The sequence below is a fragment of the Plasmodium inui genome, assembly GCF_000524495.1.
Source record: "Plasmodium inui San Antonio 1 unplaced genomic scaffold supercont1.2, whole genome shotgun sequence".
Classification (NCBI taxonomy): domain Eukaryota; phylum Apicomplexa; class Aconoidasida; order Haemosporida; family Plasmodiidae; genus Plasmodium; species Plasmodium inui.
This window is the reverse complement of record NW_008481836.1, coordinates 830,680-845,324: the sequence shown is the minus strand read 5'-3', so window position 1 is coordinate 845,324 and position 14,645 is coordinate 830,680. Positions and strand designations below refer to the sequence as shown.

At 39.2% G+C, this 14,645-nt stretch overlaps 4 protein-coding genes across 4 annotated transcripts; 1 reads left to right on the top strand and 3 right to left on the bottom strand.

Annotated features, from left to right (window-relative positions):
* Positions 1–791: 791 nt before the first annotated feature.
* Positions 792–2,252, top strand: C922_00639 (nucleophosmin 1; the record flags this gene model as incomplete). Its single annotated transcript, XM_008816252.1, has 2 exons — positions 792–801; positions 1,309–2,252. 2 exons carry the CDS (start codon positions 792–794, stop codon positions 2,250–2,252), a joined length of 954 nt encoding a protein of 317 aa, XP_008814474.1.
* A 2,034-nt stretch (positions 2,253–4,286) lies between these two features.
* C922_00638 (hypothetical protein) lies at positions 4,287–7,581 on the bottom strand (the record flags this gene model as incomplete). The annotated part of the gene is made up of 5 exons (XM_008816251.1): positions 4,287–4,405; positions 4,868–4,895; positions 5,185–5,278; positions 5,602–7,386; positions 7,577–7,581. 5 exons carry the CDS (start codon positions 7,579–7,581, stop codon positions 4,287–4,289), a joined length of 2,031 nt encoding a protein of 676 aa, XP_008814473.1.
* Positions 7,582–11,947: 4,366 nt separating this feature from the next.
* Positions 11,948–13,975, bottom strand: C922_00637 (hypothetical protein; the record flags this gene model as incomplete). Its single annotated transcript, XM_008816250.1, has 1 exon — positions 11,948–13,975. One exon carries the CDS (start codon positions 13,973–13,975, stop codon positions 11,948–11,950), a length of 2,028 nt encoding a protein of 675 aa, XP_008814472.1.
* Positions 13,976–14,191: 216 nt separating this feature from the next.
* Positions 14,192–14,473, bottom strand: C922_00636 (hypothetical protein; the record flags this gene model as incomplete). The annotated part of the gene is made up of 1 exon (XM_008816249.1): positions 14,192–14,473. The coding sequence occupies one exon, from the start codon at positions 14,471–14,473 to the stop codon at positions 14,192–14,194; it is 282 nt and encodes a 93-aa protein (XP_008814471.1).
* Between the last annotated feature and the right edge of the window lie 172 nt (positions 14,474–14,645).

Below are 14,645 nucleotides of genomic sequence, written 5' to 3'. Positions count from 1 at the left end.
CAATATAGGGTACATCCACGTATCCTGTCTGTGACCACATCGGCGCAACATCTGTGGGCCACATCCCCGGGTAAAATAAACTGCTGAGCCCTACATGTAGAGTGTAAATGTAGGCCCATTATCTAAATATGCGTATAATGCTGCAAACATTTTGTCACGAAAAAATAAAAATAAAAGCTGCGCAAAGTAGCCCCTCTAACATGAGTTACAAATAAGAAGATTTAACCAAACGTATTTATGCCCATACAGATAAAAAATATACATAGGCACGTATAATTCTTCTGTATTTTCCTCTCTCTTTTTTAAAACGTATCTCTTTCTCTATATTTACGGAAACAATTCAACTGCGCATATTTCTCGCCCCACATTTGTACATTTTATTGTTATATGTCGAATTTATTTGCAATCGCATTTATGTATACATTTCTCTTGCAAGAAACAAACGTTTTTTTTTCTCAAAATAGTTTGCTTAAAAAAGTAAAACAAAATAAATATCCCCATCCAAGCAGGATAGCAAGATAAAAAAAAAAAAAAAAAAATAAAAAAAAAAAAAAAAAAAAAAAATAAAAAATTAATTTATTGCTACTCTTTTATAAAGAAGTTACATCCCCCGAGCGTACATTTCTCTGACTGGCGTTTTTTGAAAGTTGCATCTGTTCAAATAAGGAAGTACCTGTTTCTTTGAAAGGAAAAAGTCCCAAACAGTGCCAAACAGTGCGAAACAGTGCCAAACCGCGCAAAAAGCAGCAACCACACAACGTACAGAATTATCCCCCCCCAGGCAGCACAAAATGTTTTACGGTAAGTGAGCTGCGCCCTAACGACTTAAACATCCATGCAATGTCCTGCTTGCATATGCCCAATGACTGCATTTTTGCAGAAGTTCTGAGTGTACCCATTAAGTTTATTTTCCTTGCCTTCATTTTTTGCGCCTGTATGTTCACACGCTCATGTTGCGTCAGTCACTATCCGCATGATGCGCATGTGGAGGCGCTTTTTCATTATGAGATCCCCGATTTATGGACCATGTCGTTGATTTTGCTCATGCTTATTTTTCAACCCCCCTCCCCCTAAGGAGGGGTAGCCCTTTTTCCCTTGCATAGAGGCCGTTATGTTGTATGTATATATGGGGAAGCGGCATAAATAGAGATATGTACATATAAGAGTGCGTGACGCGGCTAGCATTTTTGTTATAGAAAAACCAAATCGCCCCTCTCTAATGGGAATCACAATTTCTTCATCCATCTGAACTTGCTCCATGTACATTTTTCTTTACCCCCCCATCCGCCTTCTCTACCTTGTACGCAGGAAAAGTAATTAAGGCAGACGAGACGGTCGTACCGGAGATTAAGGACGGATACTCTGTTATCCACCTGTCGAGAGCATGCTTAAACAATCCAGAAGATGAAGGGAAGTTGTACGTACAAGTGGAAGATGCCAATGGGTGCTATAACATCTGCTGTTTGCAAAAAAACGTGTGCGAAGATACCGCCTTGGATATATTTTTAATGCTAGATAATGAAGTAAAGCTAAAAACGAGTGGCAGTAAAAACGAAGTCCATATTGTTGGGTATTACGAAGTGTCATTTGGTCAGGACCATCTGGATGACGATGATGAGGAAGACGAAGAGTTGGAAGATGAAGATGACGAATATGAAAATGAAGAGGTTAGAATGCTTACGAGGAAAAATACGCTGAAAAATTCGCTAGCTAATGGATTTGGAAAAAAGAAGAAAAAAAATTCTTTGGATGATGATGACGAAACGAATGTAGGAAATAACGATGACGATGATGAGGATGATGACGACGATGATGATGAGGACGAAGATGATGAAGAGGGAGAAGATGACGACGACGAGGACGACGAAGAGGATGACGATGAAGATGATGAAGATGACGAGGATGATGAGGAGGACGAGGAAGATGATGAAGACGATGAAGACGATGATGAAGATGGGGGCAAAAACAAAGGAGAGAAAAAAAAGAACGGACCAAAAAAAAACAAAAATAAGAGAGCGCTGGATAACAAAAATGATGGCCCATCCAAAAAATCCAAATTGTTTGACGAAAGTCAATACGAAAAAGACCTCGTTGCATTTTTAAAAAAAAATGGAAAGTGCAAATTGCCCGAGTTAGGAAAAGTCAAGAAGCCCGAAGGACTGAAAATGAAATTGGGGTTCTTTATTAAGAAGCATTCAAACGTATTTAAGCTTGACACAGATACCCAAGTGGTTTCGTTGAAGAATAACTGAGCAGATCGTTTGTCATGTGGCCGTGGGGGGAATAATAGGAAGGGGAAAAAGGGGGGCCAGTCGAGATGCGAACAGGGGAGAGAAATGTCCCCACCCCCCTCTAACATATGGAGCCTGCACGGTTCTGCCCTGCATATATGTAGAACTCCATTTTGCGTCATTATTGCTAGGAAAGAGCTTTCATTTATGTGCAAAAATTTCCCGTCCTTTCCCCACGTGTGTAGAATAACAGCCATTTAATTTAGCTTTACCCCCCACCCACCCACACGCTTGCCTCCTTTCATAAACATCCCCATATATCCGTTAGGACTTCCCAGTAGCAGTTATCATTCTTCCCTTTTTAACCCTCTTAAATAATTGTTTCCCTGTTGACAGGTCTCATTCGCCAATTTTTTTTCCCCCTTCTATTAATTATTATAACATCTTTTTATTTGAACATGCATACGTGTGTCCCATCTATCTGTGTATAAATATATAACCACACAAAATATCCATCATACGAGAGCGTGTGTATGTATATATGGTGTGTGCTGTGTGTGTGTCTATATATCAAGTGAGTTTATAAAAGTGGAAGATATGGGGCTATGTGTTTTTTTTTTCGCTTTAATTTTACATAAAGGCATTAATGGATGCGCAGTACGCATATGTAAGTGTTCTTATGCGTATCAGCGGCGTATCTGCCACCAATCAGCTGCGCACAAAATGCTGACACTCTGGTGTTATACATCCCCCGGCTGGTGGAACGTACTACCACCGTCTCCATTTCGTCACTATAAAATCGTGTATTAGTTGAACAGTCTCTGCATTTTTGAAGAACCAAGTTATTCCATAACACATTTTTATTAAACGTTTAAAAATAACGCACAAAAAAAAGCAGCATTTTGGTGGAGGCTTTCCACAGCCCCCATCCATGAGTTATAAAGACAGGCGCTCGTTCCATTGTCAACCCGCTGTACCCCTACGTTTTTATAAAAAATAGCACAAAAGGGTTTTCCCTCTCCCCATGAATTGTTAAAAGAATTAAAGGGGATAAAATTTTTATTTACCCTTTTATTGTGATAAGTCATCGGGGATGATGTTTCATCCTTCTGGGGAGACAGTTCAAAGGGTTTCTCAAATTGGTGCGCGTGAACATGCTATATGTAAGTACAAGCATGACCGTGTGCCACATGAAAATATTTACAGCAAGGAGAGAAAAATTTAATAGAGTCGCATTGCATGCTGCAATTTCTTTCATTTTGTTTTACCATTTTATGTAGCTTCTTCGCTGCACAGGTATATTTTTGTATAGCTGTTTTATTTATTTTTTTTTTTATTTTGGTGGAATGTTGAATTTTTCTCGCATGTAATATTTGTGTATTTTACAGTTTGCTATATTTAAGGCTTATTTTATTTTTTTGCATGAAGGGGAAAATATGAGTCACGGTATCTGGCCTGGTGGACAGACCTTTCCACCCATCCACGCATGGGGTGCAAAGTACACACGTATGCAGTGAACATTTTTTTCGCTTGAAAAAATGTTTCACAAAAATCCGCCCATGAGCAATGGGACTAATTCGAAGAAAAAAAAAGAAAAGATTGGCCGTGGTAACAGCAATTGTCACAATGGCCGTCACAACAACGATAAATAAATACGTAAGACCGGGGGGAACTTTCTTAACAATACAAATATGGTCAAGTTGGATGACGTGATGAATGGGTCAGCAATTAAAAAGTCATGCGTTGAGGACGGTGCGATAATGGGTGGGAAAATATATAACGCCCTGCTCTGCCCGTTACACTTGTCATTTGGATTGTAGATGGCTATTTTTCTAATATGTACCATAATGGTTCGGTTCTCTTGATCTTTGTTTCATGCTGGTGAAAAACGGGAAGAAAAAAGAGGTGTGCATTTTTAAAAATATTTTATGAGAGGAATCATTTTGTCCAGCTTTACATTGACAATGCCACACGCTCATCATTTTATGATGTACAAAGAGTCGCACATATTGCGGCGACTTTTTTTTTTTTTTTTTTTTTCTCAGTTTTCGTTTATTACAAGTAATAATCAGCATCTTCTGCATTTTTCTTCTTCATGTTCTTTACGTTACTGGCATTGTAATCGCACTGATCTAGGTCGTAGTCATCGTTACACGCATTGACGTTGTTCATATCTGAGAGGCAAAATAGTTTCCCACACATGTACACACGACGCATATGAATATGCTCACATGGACATGTCCATGTGGGTGGCCAAGTTCAGTCATTCTCTTAACACGCGGTTGGCATTTCTTTCGAGATTTTTTTAATAATTGTCATATATATTATAGTGGCTTGTAATTGTTTTTTTCTTTTTTTGCTTTTTTTCTATGTTACTGAATCCGGTTCGCGCATTTCAAAAAAATAAAAAAAAAACGTCTCTTTCGCATGCCCATTTGTCTTAATTTCGCGAGTTTTTCATTGTTCAGTTCACGTAATTTATTTCCTCGCACACGAGGGGGTTAACATGTACAAGGTACACAGGGACATATTGGCACGCTCAAATGCACACGCAGTTATATGTGGACAAAAATTTAGTCCCGTCACGTAGGAACAAATATATATCGCCTATTAAAAAGGCGAAGCGTAATTATTACTGTTATCATCGTCTGATTTGTAGTTCTCCTGCGGGAAAGGGGATGAAGTGAAGATGCGAGCTGGAGTGAAGCAAACGCGTAGGAGACTGAAGGGGCTGTCAAAATTTACAAAGCGAGTGCACTATACCAAGGGTGAGAGCTAAGCCGCACAAACACCATGCAGTAAAGGCAAAATATACATACAAAGTTAGCCCTCTAGATGGAATAAAATTGATGCATGAATCAAAAGGTGCACACAAATGGCGCACAGATGATGCACAAATAAAGGGGAAGTAAAAATGGACCCACGTCCAAACCTATTCCATCAGCTATATTACCTTCATGATGTAGTTGTTGTAGCTCTTTTCCATATTGTCGCAGTTGTAGATGTCGTTTTTTCTCTTTATGTTCATGTTGTGGCCTTGGTACATTCTATAACAAAAAATGAGGGGAAAAAAAAAATGCAAGGTATGGGTGAGAAGAAGTTTTCCAGTGGAGGACGCGGAATAGGAAGCGTTTCTCTCTCTTCCTTCTACGCTTGGCCCCCTTTGCTCATTTGTCGTGTCAATGAGACTATGTATCCGCAACGGCGCTTCGTTCGGGGTATCCACGTGCTATCGAGTAACACGTGGAAAAGAGCCTTAGAAAAAAGCATTTTATGACTCCCTCTGCCGCGCCCTAGATGGCTCCCTTGATCGGTCCATCGATCTCTCCAATGGACCAGCGCATCCGCTGCACGCCGCCTCGCACCTTACTTTTTGTTAAAGTTTCCCATAGGGGGGGGCATGGGAATGTTTTGCTGGTACATATTATTCCTGAAGTTGTTGTTGAAGGCACCATTAAGGTAGGGGTTCATCATATTGTTGGAGAGGTTCGGATTGACATTCATCGGAATGTTCGTCATACTATTTTGCACATTCTGAGATAAATTGTTCGGCATCCCTTTAAAATTATTAACAAATGGAAAATTATTCTGTTTATAATTCATATTCTGATTTGGAATGTTCACATTATTTGGTTGCATATTCAAATTATTTGGGGGAGGTGGAGGGAGATTCATATTTCCTTTTTTATTTAATGAATAATTCATATTATTCTGCATTAAGTTATTCTTATACTGCTGTTGGAAGTCATTTTTCGGTTGCTTATTTTTGTACTTCCCTCCTTTATATTTATTCATATTCATTAAGCTGTTCATATTCTTCATCATATTCATGTTGTTCATATTCATATTATTCATGTTCATATTTCCCATGTTCATGGGCATGTTATTGTTAAGCATGTCTTTCTTAACTTTGTTGTCTCCTTTCCATCCTGAAATTCTTGGATCGTATTTGAGAGTTAGTCTCGAGATAAGGACACTTTTGCTGTTTGCTGAGTAGAGCTTAAACAAGAAACACTCATTCACATGTCCCAGTTTTTCGATGGAGTAATCGAACACCTGGGGTGGTATTTTCAAAACGTTGTATTCATCAGGGTCATCTTCCTTTTCTTTGTTTATCTCATTTTCTTCGTTGTTCCTTGCATTTTCGTTGCTCTGCGCATGGACATTATTGGTACTACTACTATTATTGTTATCGTTGTTTCCGTCCCCATCTTGTCTCTTCTCTTCGTCATTTATGCCTTCTCTCTTTCTTCCTCTACTTTCGTCATCCTTATTTTCGTTATCATCGTCTCGGTTCTGTTCATTGCCCATGTTCCCCGCAGATCCGATGTTGTTATTACCTCCGCTTCCACCTCCTCGGCCATTTTTATTCTTACTGATTGGCAGCTCTGTCATCCTGAAGCAGTAGTACTTACACGTCTTTACCCACTCGGGCAGTTCGTTCACAATGGGCAGATTAAACAGGACGGGTAGCCAATTCGCATGCACGGAGAGGTCTAAATTATAATCTTTACTGTGTTCTCTTGAGATGTTACAAAATTTTGCTAACTTTTTCGGTTCTATGGGCAGGAAGGGCAGACCGTTCTTCTTACCATGAGAAGCGTCTCCCAATCCCTCCTCCACTGCATTGTTTGTATTACTGTTAGGGTTACTGTTTCCTTCCACATTGTCGTTGTTGTCATTGTTTTTATTGTTGTTGTCATTATTATGCTGTGCCCCGTGGACGTTTCCATCGGTCATAGGCAACGAACTGCCACTCCGCGCGGCCGATTCGTCTGGGAATAATAAGTATACATAACCATCAGGTTTGACTATATTTTTACTACTTTTTAAAAAACTAAAACAAAATAAATTTAAACGTAACTTAAACATCTCCGTTTGTGGATCGATAAAATCTGGATGTCCATGAAATGACAACCCGGGTAAGATATAATATAACGCATCAAAGGTATTCGGGGGAAATTTAGATTTTAACTGAACTGGGTTAATGCCATAGTGAATAATCACATTCCTGCTTAGTGCCTGTATGTTACTCTTACTTTCTTGTTTTAATTCATTTTCTTTCAAACAGCTACAAACTTCAACAATGTCGTCATCGTGATCGGCTAGGAAGCCGTTGCAGAAGCTGAAGTTCTCATCACCGAAAAGGAGGATTCTCTAGGGGGACGGGAAGGGGGAGATGATAGGTGTGAGATGATAGGCACCGGATGATGGGCACTGGATGATGGGCACTGGATGATGGGCACTGGATGATGGGCACTGGATGATGGGCACTGGTTGATAGGTGCGGTATGGATTACTGCACAATGAGGAACAATCCGCATCAGCCCATCTTTCTAATTTACACCATTTTTTTTAAATGAAAAAAGGGGCTCATCATGACGCAGATGGGCGAAACGCGCCCGTGTGTCTAAGTTGCCGTTCTTACCATCTTCAGTATGACGCAATAAAAAAGGTGCCTGTGTAGTGGACTTTCGAGGGGGCGATATTTGTATACACAAAAATTTATATATATATGTAATTAATTGTCTCTATTTGTATCTGTTCGTATCTTTATATATCATTATATGGGTGGAAGAAGGAGAGTTTCCTGCTCTAATTAGAGAGTGATCAAAAACAAAGGGGGTTAATACGAAACAAAGATGCCTTATTTTAAAAAACACAATAATCTTGTTATTTCATATGGTTTCGGGTTTTCCTTGCGATAGTGGTTCCTCGGATGTTTTACTAAAATGCTATAGACACGTTGGTACGCTGGCACGTTTGCTCGTTCGCGCTGCAGCTGATTTCTATTCTCCCTCAACGCTTCTTTTCTGTATTCTTCTCTATAGGGGCGATTAACGGCTCGCTTGTTGAGTAACTCACTGGCTCTCTATCCACTTACGCTTGATCAACTTTGTACCTTCTGCTGTGTTATCCCTTTCGACAATAATCGCTTAAAACAGGAACGCGTGGATTTTTTTTCAAGTCAAATTGTTTTCAAAATCACAACTGTGATTTTCCAAGACAGATTTTGTTCTGAACCACTGGGGTGTTTGTCAGTAAGCGAAGCTTTGCGCGTACGTGCGTGTGTATGAAAAAAAATATATATATATGCGTAAAGGCGAATGTAGGTATGTACTCCTATTGGCACACGTTGGGGCCTTTGCACATACATACACGCGCTAATCTGGGGCGTTTTAAAGGGAACTCGCGTCATGAAGTTTTCATCAAATGGTATGCATGCCTTTCCTCTTTCGTCCTTGTAAATACGTGTGGGGCGTACGGGCGCGCAGGCGACTATGTACAGGCGTAAGTATGTATAAACGCACGTACAAATGTAGGGATATATATATAAATATACGCATACACAATATGCATATGTTATATGTACATATGTGCTATATATACAGACGGCTTTAAAACAATTACGCGTTTGCATAGAAGCAATCGCGCACAGGCAGCAAGGTAAACTGTCTACCCGCGAAGGAATAAAACAGACACGCGTGCTTAAATTTTGTGCTACTCTTCACATACACTCATATATATAAAACTATATATATACATGCACCTCAGCATATATGCATAACAACATGCATAGTAAAATATGCATACAAAGGCCAATTCGATTTCTCAGGGGGACAATAAAAAGGAAATAAAATAGAATAAAATAGAATAAAATAGAATAGAATAAAATAGAATAAAATAGAATAGGATAAAATAAAATAGAATAAAATAGAATGGAATGAAATAGAATAAAATAGAATTAAATAAAATAATAGGGTGGGAAAAAACGCAAAATGAATATGAAGTTGGCCTTGAATTTATATGTTTTTAATTTTCACTATTTAATTCTTAATTGGTTAAGCTTAATTTCTCTACTAAACTACTCTCTGCTCTAGCACCTTGATTCTTCGGCTAAAGCATAGGCGCTCGGGCGTAGGCATACGCACGTAAAGTATACGTATGTAACGTATGTATTATATTATATGGATAAACCATAGTAATATAAATGTATGTGACGCGCGCGGAGTACTGAATGTACACGATACGGGCACATATCACATGCGCAATATGCTTACGGTTCGCGCGAAAGCTTATTAAACTAAGCATAAATTTCCCATGCGGATTCGGTCATGTGCATAGTATTCCTATATGCGACCCAAGTATGTATGCTATGCATATACGTTGCACGTACTTCTTTAAATTTGCGCTAAGTAAACCCTTTTGTACTCATTCCTCTTCGGAAAAACATCTAAGTATGTAAGTACATATGAATATATACATACATATATATACGAAACTAATGTTAAAAAATATTTTGAAAGTACAAAAAAATGAAACATGAAGTTTTTAAAAATACTCGAAAATTTGCAATAAAAAAACGAATTTAACTGTTTTCAACAAAGGAAAATTTTTTATTTTGTTTGGTTTGTTTGGTTTTGTTTTGTTTTGCTTTATTTTGTTTTGCTTTATTTTGTTTTTTATTTTGTTGCGTTTCGGTTTGTTTTGTTTTTTTTAACGTATTATTTTTTCCAGTTTTGAAATTATTTTTTTCGCTTCTCCTTTCCCATAATTAAATTCTACGAGCGGGTAAATAGAGTATCATAAAATATACCTTGCAAAGGGAAAACGTGCGTTCTGCCTAGGTACATATAGCAATCGATATATGTAGTAATGATGCTGTGGTGCGACGCAGTTAAGTGCTATGCATATAAATACATAATAATGAGGGTACCCCAAATGGCGGGTATCTAGTGGAGGGCACGCCGAACGAAAGCAGGGCCGGAAAATGGGGGCACCCCGGTAGCGTTGCGTAGAAAAAAAGCACCTACATAATATATGTATTATATAAATGTATGCGCAAAAGAGTGCAAACGTTGTATGCGCATATATAAATATATACGTGGAGCTGCCAAAGGGGCAAAGCGACCTTTTACTGTTTAAAAATTCGAAAGCGCAATGGGAATATGTTATTATTATATACTATGTATGTATTGTATATATGCCTATCCGCATAGAAATGAGCATTAAAAGAATGTACAAACATGCTTATTACATTATTTATATTTTATAAGCAGGGTGATGAGGGTTCCTTAGCGCCACCCATTTTTTCCCGTTTCCCCATATCAGTTTTTTCTCCTGCTTATTTTTCCCGTCCCTTTTTTTTGCCAACCCGCTTTTCACGCTTAAGCGAATAATCGCCTAAATGGTTGAAACTTTTTGAGTATAAAAAAATAAGGTTTCCCAGCAGCTACGCATTCTTTATATTTTTTCACCTCCTCTAACAAAGTTAAGAAAAAATAAATATAATAAAATGTCGTCCCCGTTTGCCAGTAATTTAACCCAATGTATGGGGCATATAATAACATGGCTTATAATAGGCACAAAAAGGTGAGTTTTTCTTTTTTCTTCCCCCCTTGTAATTAGGTTATTCTAATTGTATGTAAAAAGAAGGGCCTCTAATGGTCACTCTGTTCAGAGTTCATACTTAGTAAGGCATCACAACATAGTGGTAGGCACGCCTGTTCGCATGAGAATATAACGCCATCCCGCACCGGCATGACATGGTCTAGGTAAAAACGAAATACCCTTATGACAATCTTCCGTCGAGTGACGAAGCACTGTAAGAATTGCCATTTTTATAAGCGTACTCCTTCGTAACGTGCATATTACAAGAGGGGAACCCTCCCCCTTTCCGCTTATAACAGTTATTTATTTTTCATTTGTTTTAAACGGAATTGTCCTTCCCCCCAATGTTAGAAAGTGGATATGAGCCTCTATTTATATGTTAAAATGTTTGGCATGAATAAAGGTATAATACAAAATGGGTGAAATAATTTGAAAATGGGCCAGCCCGGCGGTCCTCTTAGCATGCGCGATGGAGAATGTAACAAATTAAGAATTGCCTAATCGATTGTGAAAACATTGTAAACCATCTGTATGCATGTATGTAGGCATCCTAATGGATCACATGCGCAGTCTTACCTTTGCAGCGTGGTTTTGCTTTTGTTTTTCCGTTTCCCCTACTTCTGGTTCACTCATTTAAGCAACATCACAGCGGAGTAACGCCACTTATTCCTTGGGTCAAAACTACTGAATAGATTAACGTCACTGTGCTATTGCGGGTAGAGGGGCGCGGCCGTGATAGGATTTCTCAGGCGGGGGAGATCACCCCGGAGAAGCGGTCATCCCCGTTTCCACCTTCGAAATATACGTCTTTGCACATTTGTACACGCATGCGTCTATATGTTTGTTTCGAACGACCTCTGTGCCATTAAACACTCATCGCCGACAGTGCTCCCTACGGTTGAAAGAACTTTTTCCTTTTCTTTACGCAATTGTCGCCGTGTTATGATAAATTGGACGTGCGAAGAAAGTTGAAAAGGTTTGAGGATAGGGAGACAGAAGAGGAGACCATATAAAGAGGTCTGCTTAAGGACCCATTCCTCGGACAGCCATAAAGATAGGCGGAAATGTAGTTGGATAAATAGGAAAAATCATAAGCATATACAAACAAAAAAAAAAAAACAGGAAAGTACGACATGTACGTAATTACTCCATTTGAAGTTAAAAACGCAACTGCAACTTCCTAAAAAGGGAAATCCACATTTTGCCCACATGCAATAAATGCAGAGATATTGTCTGTCGGTACGTACACTATTGTGCATACAAAAAAAAGAAAAAGGCATGGCACTTGGTGAAAAACATTCAGTTGCAATAAACGGGTGAATGTGTCACCCTTTTTTAAATAGATTTTTGAAGAAATGCTTTATCTTTTTGGTGCTTTTCTTTATGCTATTTTTATCCCCCAATTCATTGTCAGTACAATAACAATTATCCGCAGAATAATTTTTTTTTTTCCCATTTAAACTGCACATCCTTCCCACTGTAGATGTGTTATTCCGGCTGGATGCGCCATGTGAGTTTTTTCCAGATGATGAAACAGTGCCGTTTGCATAATTTTTATGTACCGCATATTTCTCATTGTGCAATTTACGAATGTCACTCAAGGCCTGCTGCTCTTGTTTATTCTTCTGATGAATAATTAGCAGTTTGTTATTTATGGGGGAAATATTATTTGATAATTTTTCCAGATACTTCTTCGGGTCTTCAAAGGACTTTTTCGAAATTTCACTTTCTTGTGATACTCTCTGTTCTATTTTTACTTTTCCATCCGATGGAAATATTTTTTCGTTACTCATTCGGATGCGTGGGACTTTCTTATTTATCATAATCATGATTATATTGATCGAAGTCAGGACAAATTCGAACAGTATGGACTCTTTGTCGGTAAAGGGATCTTCAAATTTCCAGATCATATCTACATAGTAAGGTGATGATGCGATAATATCTTCTCCCATTTGTTCGGGCCTTGCATTGGGGTCTTCACTCGGAAGGGAAATACCCACCCCGTAACTACTCGTATTAAAATTTAATATCTCAAATAACAATTTTGTTAAATTAAAAATTTCAAAATTTGTTAAAAAAGACGTTTTAATTTGACTGTTACTGAATTTTATAATTTTATATTTTTCCTCCTTGGAATTGTAACTTATATTGCTCAATAATTTGTATAGAACATTGAAAAAATTTTCGAAATGCTGTTCCTGTTCGCTTGGGACCACTTTTTTTACTCTATAATGACTAATCAGCTCCGATATGAGTCGGTCCAGGATGATTGTGATGTTGATTAGCATGTCTTCTCCTATTATGTAGAAGTTTTTCGATGATATGTTCCGTTTTATGTTATCGTTTTCTAGGAGGGACTTTCGGAAGAGGACTTCGAACAGCGTGGTGCTCGGCGCGTCGGCCGAGTTGGGTGTTTCCAATGCGTTGACCTTTTCGGAAATGTTCTTCCCTACTCCTTCGGCCTCGCCCATGAAGAGGTCTCCCGCACCACCACTATTTTCCGCCGCACACATCCCAGCGATCTTCTCTTTCTGTGCTTCGTTCGTTAAGGCATCTTCTCTCTTTTCCGCTTCGACCGTGCGGCTATTTGAGGCTCCCTTGGAGTTACAACGTTGCTTCCAATTGTTCTCCTCATTTGCTGCCCCATTGTTCTCCTTATTTGATGCCCCATTGTTCTCCTTATTTGATGCCCCCTTTTTATTATTGTTCCCCCTCCCATCTTTCTGACTATTTGTGATACTGCCTGCTCCCCGCGTGGTATCAACCCCCGAGCCGTTCTCCGCCCTCTTCTTTCCGTCTGTTCCTGTTTTCTTTAGCTCATTGCTACTTCCTTCAGGGGTTTCCCTCACAAACTTATCCTTTCCTCTACCGCTAACCTTATCAATGTGTAGAATTCCTGGGTCACGGGCTCGGTCTGAGCGTGTTGAATCTTTTGCAGCATTTTTGTCCTTTCCCGCGAGTCCTACCTTACTGGGGTGCGGTCTTTCATGTGCTACATCGATTGACTGATCCTTTTTCACGCCTACTTCCAATCTCGATGGTGAACTTTCTGCATTATGCCTCGAAGAATTATGCTGCTCTTTTTTATCGCCCTCTCTGCTATGGGCAGCATCTTCCATGTGCATCTTATCTGGGGGGGATCCCACATGGTCTTTTCTTTCCCCACCCTCTGCATAAAAAATCCTGATCAATTCCTCCACCGACTTATCATCTATTTGGAAATTTTCTTCCTCTTCCGAATGGCATGTTTCTGCCTTGCGAATCAAATACAACTTTGTTTTGTCTTCAATCCGTTTTGGATCAACATGTGGAAATTTTTCTCCTAACAGCTGTAGGCATTCTTCAAATTTCATCTTGTGCGTGGGGGTGAGGCTGCGTTTGGAGGAGAAGCAGCCTTAAGGGGGGGAAGCACCTTTCAGGGGGATAAGCAGCCTTCAAGGGGAGGGGTTTATAACTTCTTAATTCGTGACAAGCAAATTATTTCTACATATGAGGGCGTGCACATATAGGTGCATGAGCCTTGTGGAGATTTCTTTAACGTCAGTGCGCCCTCCCCCTCCCGCCGTGAGTTACTTAATCTGTATTTGTTTGGTTATGTAGCCATTAAGCGTTCGAAACTTGGTCAAGTCAGGCCGAACAAAGACATACATACTCATGTACGCGCAAAGGTACGTGAGGGAAAAGGCCAGCTTAATTATTTTCTTGTTGTACGTTTTCGCATAGGACAGAAGTACAAAGTGGAAAAGAACTATTACCAGGGGGTTATACAATTTTATAAATTTCAAAGCGGAAAAAAGGGAGTAAAGGGTTGGGTTAATATTCTTTCCTTGCAGGAAAACGAGGTCCGACATGTTAAGATAATTTACGTTGGGCTAAATAAATTCATCTTCATGTGCACACTGTGCTCGTCCCATATGTCCTGGCTTATTTGCATACGTTATATTATTTTAATCTTTGGAGAATTTACTGAAGAAAGGGGTCTCACAAAATGTCAGCGCAGCTTTACGTACTTATGCGTTACTG